General features: G+C 31.4%; 1 protein-coding gene across 1 annotated transcript; it reads right to left on the bottom strand.

Annotated features, from left to right (window-relative positions):
- Positions 1–4,636: 4,636 nt before the first annotated feature.
- Positions 4,637–6,561, bottom strand: LOC149235806 (cysteine protease XCP1-like). Its single transcript, XM_089368675.1, has 4 exons — positions 6,132–6,561; positions 5,652–5,887; positions 5,071–5,259; positions 4,637–4,852 (listed from the first exon to the last, which is right to left on the bottom strand). The coding sequence occupies exons 1-4, from the start codon at positions 6,559–6,561 to the stop codon at positions 4,637–4,639; spliced, it is 1,071 nt and encodes a 356-aa protein (XP_089224801.1).
- Positions 6,562–6,784: the final 223 nt, after the last annotated feature.

Here is a 6,784-nt window from a genome sequence, read left to right as displayed (position 1 = left end):
ATATATTGCAAAATCTTAAAAACAAATAAATAATAGACAATGAATTTTTCAAAAATAAGTTCATACAAAATAAAATGAAACGAAATAAGTGTTTGTAAATTCATAAATTCATTTACCATAATATCATTTGAATATATTAAACTTTTAAAAAATATATCACACGAAACATTATTGATGGAATTTTAAATCTATAAATTTATATTTTTTTAATGTACGATATATTTCAAAATTTGATAATTAAAAAAAAAAAACAATTTTATATTTTTACTTCATCTATTTTACTTATAATCAATTACAATATAATGCATTTCAAATCTTAAAAATAAAAGTAAATTTCAAAACATCGACCATAATTTCTAAATTTCATAGTTTATTAATCATGGAGGAACTTATCAAGAAACTTATTAATAGAAACAATGTACTTTATAAGTAAAATATTTCAATGTCAACTAATATGTACAATGAAAATAAATAAATCTTCATGGTTAAAACATTTTTAAGAATTTCAAGTAATGTTATTATTTTATATTTGGGCTATACATTTTTGTCAATTTTATCTTTGAGATGCAAACATATTTTTTCAAATTTTGCATTTAAAAAAAATTACAGAGGAAGAAATTATATCACTCTAAACACTTCTTATATTTGTGATTAAAATAGATCAATATTGAGCTTTAAATTACAAAACTAATAAGATCAGCTTGCAATTTGAAAATTTGTTATTGAATGATTGCAAATAAATCATTCATGCTACTTTACCTAATTCTACACTAATCCTACACTAAAAAGCTAGGACAAACCAAATTCATAGTTGAGCTAGTTTTATACATTTCTATTTGAAAAGTAAAGAAATATTCCATAGAATTCTCCTTCAAATCATTAACATCTAAACCACACCCAGTTACTAAAATTATAGTGGACACAATCAATCTCGTGGAGATTCGTGGCATTATTAAGCTTGTCAAACCTTTTACTCCTCATTTGTGTAGGGACACATATTCCTCTCGAGAGTTGAGGTCTCTTAAGTTAGCATCGTGATCCAATATCAAATGCCCAAACTTTTCATAGAGATTGTCCACGTTAAATTTGGCACTATCAGGTACCTGTGGCATCGTACAAATATATGTATGTTCAGATATTGGTAAAGAAAATAGTGAAGTAAGTTGTTGCCATGATTATAGAGAAATACCTTGTTATATATGGTATGGGAAACTTTGTTATTAATCAAAGAAGACGTAGTACTCACAACTTGTACCCCACATTCTTCTAGCTTGAGAAGAAGATTGGAGTAGACAATATAATCTTCAAACACATTGAGGGACAACTTAACGCCATAATGGATAGAATTTATTTGCACCATAGTGAAGACATAGGAAAATACCTTTTTATATACTTGCTTATATAGAAATGAATGTTACAAATAATAATGAGCAACTTATCATGGAGGAACTTATTATAATTGGAATAGTCTCAAATTCCTAGGAAGTCGGTGGGTGGGAAGCCATGTGGCATGAATCTAATTTTTTAAATTTATTAAAAGTAATCTACCATTTTACTAAATAAAATTTTCCGATATATAAATGAATGTTATAAATAATACCGAGGAACTCATTAGAATTGGAATAATCTCAACATCGAGGAACTTATTATAATTGCAATCATCTCAAATCCTTAGGAAATTAGTGGGTAAGGAGCCACCTGGAACGAATCTAATTTTCTAGATTTATTAAAACTAATGGACCATTTTTCTAAATAAATTGTTCTTATATATAAATGAATGTTATAAATAATAATGATGAACTTATTGGAATTGGAATAATCACAACATGGAGGAACTTATTAGAATTGGAATAATCTCAAATCCCTAGGAAATTGGTGGGTGGGGAGCCACGTGACACGAATATAATTTTTTAAATTTATTAATGAACCATTTTGCTAAATAAAATGTGTTTATATATAAACTAATGTTATAAATAATAATGAGGAACTCATCAGAATTATAATAACATCAACATGGAGGAACTTATTAGAATTGGAATAATTTCAAATCACTCAAAAATTGGTGGGTGGGCTAATTTTTTAAATTTATTAAATTAAGTGAAACCTAGCAAACTCTGTAATACACTAAGCCATACATAAACATGAAGAAGAAGCATATGTTGAGCATATTCCCTTGAGAATCAATCTAGGACCTCAATTAAAAAGAAATCAACAAACCTCCTTCCATCTAAAGTTCATATATATATTCCTATCCACGAAATATTTCAATGTCAACTAATATGTACAATGAAAAGAGATACACATTTATAGTTAAAACAATTTTAAGCATTTCAAGTAATGTTATTATTTTATATTTGGGCTATATTTCTTTTCTCAATTTTATCTTTGAGATGCAAACATATTTTTTCAAATTTTGTATTTTAAAAAAATTACACAAGAATAAATTATATCACTCTAAACACTTCTTAGATTTGTGATTAAAATAGATCAATATTGATCTTCAAAGAAAAAGTCTAGTAATATCAACTTGCAATTTGAAAATTTGTTATTGAATGATTGCTAATAATTCATTCATGCTACTTTATGTAATTCTATACTAATCCTACACTCAAAACCTAGGACAAACCAAATTCATAGCTTAGCTACTTTTATACATTTGTATTTGAAAAGTAAAGCAATCTTCCACATAAAACACCTTCAAATCATTAACATATAATCCATACTCAATTACTCAATTTATAGCGGACACATAAATGATCTCGTGGAGGTTCGCAACATAAGTTGGTCAAACCTTGTACTCCTCATTTGTGCGCAACACATATTCCTCTCAAGAGTTAAGGTCCCGTAAGTCGGCCTCGTGATCCAATATCAAATGTCGAAACTTCTCATATAGGTTGTCCACGTTAAATTTTCCACTATTAGGCTCATGTGGCATCATACAAATATATGTATGTTCATAAAACAGACAAAGAAGTAAGTTGCTACCACGATTATAAGAAAGTGCCTTGTTATATATGGTATAGAAAACTTTGTTATTAACTGAAGAAGACTTATCACTCACAACTTGTAGCTCACATTATTCTACCATGAGTAGAAGATTAGAGTAGACAATATGATCTTCAAACACGTTGAGGGACAGGGACATCTTAATGCCAAAATGGAAGGAATTTATTTGCACCATAGTGAAGACTTAGGAAAATGCCTTGTTATATATTTTCTTATATATAAATGAATGTTGTAAATAATAATGAAGAATGTATTATGGAGGAACTTATTAAAATTGGAATAACCTTGAATCCTTAGGAAGTTGGTGGGTGGGGTGCCACCTTACATGAATCTATTTTTTAAAATTTATTAAAAGTCATGGACCATTTTGCTAAATAAAATTTGCTTATATATAAATGAATGTTATAAATAATAATGATCAACTCATTAGAATTGGAATAATCATAAGATGGAAGAATTTATTAGAATTGGAATAATCTCAAATCGTTAGGAAATTGCATGCCATGAATCTAATTTTTTAAATTTATAAAAAGTAATAGACCATTTTGCTAAATAAAATTTGCGTATATATAAATGAATGTTATAAATAATAATGAGGAACTTGAGGAACTTATCACAATTGGAATAATCTCAACATGGAGGAACTTATTAAAATTTGAATGGGGTAGCTCAAGTGGCAATGGCCGTGGAAATGAAGTCTCACCGAACCGGAGATCTTGGGTTCGATTCTTGTGCTACCCTCCCTGGAAATGGGGTGAATAACGGACATGTAAAAACTCGAAAATGAGAAGGTCCCACCTAAGCTTACAAAAAAAAAAAAAAAATTGAATAATCTCAAATCCCTAGGAAAGGAAATTGGTGGGTGGGGAGCCACGTGGCATGAATCTAATTTTTTAAATTTATTAAAGTAATTTTTTTTAAATTTATTAAAGTAATACACCATTTCGCTAAATAAAATTTCTTTAGATATAAATGAATGATATAAACAAGAATGAAGAACTTATTAGAATTGGAATAATTTCAAATCCCTAAGAAATGGGTGAGTGGGGAGTCCATAATAATGACGAAGTTACAAAAATTGGAATAATATCAATATAGAGGTACTTATTAGAATTGGAATAATCTCAAATCCCTAAAAAATTGGCGGTGGGAGAGCCATATAACACAAATATAGTTTATTAAATTTATTAAAAATCAATGCAACCTAACAAACTTTGTAATATGATAAACATTATGAAAAAACAAATAATTAACATATTCTATTAGAAAAACTTAAGCTCTCAATTGAAAAATAAAAAATAAAAAAGTTAACGAACCTCCTTCCATATAAAAATTTATACATATACGCCGGTCAACCAACTATATTTTAGGACATAAAACATTTAATGACAAAACTAACGTTAATTAAATTATGGGTGCACATACATTTTAAACCCTACGCAGAACAGACTCCTTTCTGCACAGTACACTCAAACATTTTACTCCACGTCGATATTTACGTAGATTTGATTGGCTGAATAATTTTAGGGATGAGAGAACCTGTACGCCGGATCAGAATTTCATTTTGATTTGTTGGTATTTCCAACTATGGCCCACTACCAGTTCAATAATGTCAGTGATTGGCATTAATTTACGACAAATATGTGGTGGGTACAGCAATATGCTGATAGATCCCACACTGTCCTTCGGCGCTAGTGTTCCTGTGAAGTTTGATGTATCCCTCTTCTCCCCACTGTGTTCCCCATGAATTCTTTGCGATAATATAGTCACTCCCTTGGTCGCTGCCATAACCAACTGCTACAAGAAAATGATTTGTCTTGTTTCCACACTGCCCAGACAGCACGCCCTGCAATAAAACACAAACCCTCGTGGAATTGGAATGGAAAGTTTATTTACATTAAACATTGGAAACTTTTGACGGGATTTCAAAGTTTACCAGGGATAAAGAGCTTTTTGTATCCGAAGAAATTTAACCAAATTATACAAATTATATGAATGGTTGAATATTTAACCAAATTATACAAATTTTTATTTTAACTGTGTAAATCTACGTGTTATTCTTACGCCTTTGTAATGCTGGAAATTTGTGCCAGAGGCATCGATTCCCACACTGACGGGCTGACCAGCCAGCTCTTGTAAAAAGTTGTCAGGGCCATCCCAAAGCTCGTACCCAGTGATCGATGCAACTTTGTGACTCAACTGAACATGAACATGCAGCAGCAGAAAATCAGGAAATACAACTTTTTGATTCAACTGAATGTGAACATGCAGTACAGAAAATCAGGAAACAGGGAAAACATATCTACTAGATTGGAGATTTCGGAGATATTTCAAAATAGAATCACAAGAATGAAGTTAAATAATTGAGTTAAATTTTCTGAAATATTCTTAAAATTTATTGTCAATTAAATTAAGTTTGTGAGAGATTTTTTCAGCGAACTTGTCCTGACTATGAATCACACTAGTTGTTTCGAAACACGTGGACGAATAGTATTCCATGTGATTTTCACCTAAAAATCTCTCATAAAAATCTCTCACAAACTTGATATGTATCACAGAAACCTGACCTCTATAAATTAAATTAAGTTAAAGTAATACAAAATACAACTCTATAAATTAAATTAAGTTAAAGTAATACAAAATACTTTTTCCTTAACACATTGTCCGTCTTTCCCCTGGTAAGGGTAATCTGATTCTGAATCAAGTCCCCCATTAGAAACAATGAATTGGAATCCGGCACCCACATCTCCCCCCTGGGAACCGTTGTTTTGAGGTTTGTTACAATCGATAAGCTGCTGCTCGGAAAGGGAAACAAGATTACCAATCTGAATTTGGTGGATGCCTTCTACTGCTCCAGTTACGCTGAAAGCCCAAGAAGTGCCTGGATAATATATAACACACCCACAAATTTGAAACGTTAATGAGATTTTACTCAATCAATAGCGTTCTTTACATTTTATGGAAATTAGCGTTCTTTACATTTTATGGAGATTAGGCTAAGGATTCACCATGGAAGCGAGTGCTCTTTCCTTTTTTTATATATAAAACCTAACTGAAATTGAGCTACTCTATCAGCTTTGACGGTTCTTGAAATTAATTTAGATCTCACATATAAAGAAACTCACCGTATTTGCCTTGATCTTTGACAGCGGTCACTGCACCTTTCTTCCTCCAATCTATAGACGCGGGCAAGTCACTAGCGTTTTCGTATCTGAATTTCTTGTCATGACCTCCGGGTATATTTCTTAGGTATTTTGATTTGAACTCATCATGACTCATGTCTGCAAATTTGGTAAGGCCAAGCCAGTAGCTCAGATTCTGCTGGTTCACTTCATCTATATATCTCAGATTGTCTCTGAAAATCTCGTACCTCTGTTGCTTCTCCTCTGCTAATGTATAGACCTTGTTGTGCTTGGCGAGCCATGATTCATAGAGACTCACAGTTCTGTCCTCACTAAGAAGATCCTCAGGGGAGTATCCGAAATCCCTTGCAGATGTCAAGGCGATCAGTATCAGGCAGGCAAGGGAGAATGCAGGGACAGATGTGCAACCCATCTGACAGAAAATCAGAAACAGATTGCTGAGTCAGTATCAAGTCGAAGCCAAATCTGAATTGAAACTAAAATCAATTCTCTGATTAGAAACCAATGTGGGTCGACAGAATTGAGCTGCCTGATAACTCACAAACTGACGATGCAAGGATGAGTGGTGGGTGGATATAAATAGAGAGCCTCTTATACGGTAAAAGCATAATTACGATCAATGAAATCAAGATAAT

This window comes from Pinus tabuliformis, chromosome 8, assembly GCF_031772625.1.
Source record: "Pinus tabuliformis cultivar Carrire ecotype Pingquan chromosome 8, CPIR1, whole genome shotgun sequence".
Lineage (NCBI taxonomy): Eukaryota > Viridiplantae > Streptophyta > Pinopsida > Pinales > Pinaceae > Pinus > Pinus tabuliformis.
Note: the sequence above shows the minus strand (reverse complement) of the source record. Positions and strands in the feature narration are given on the sequence as shown.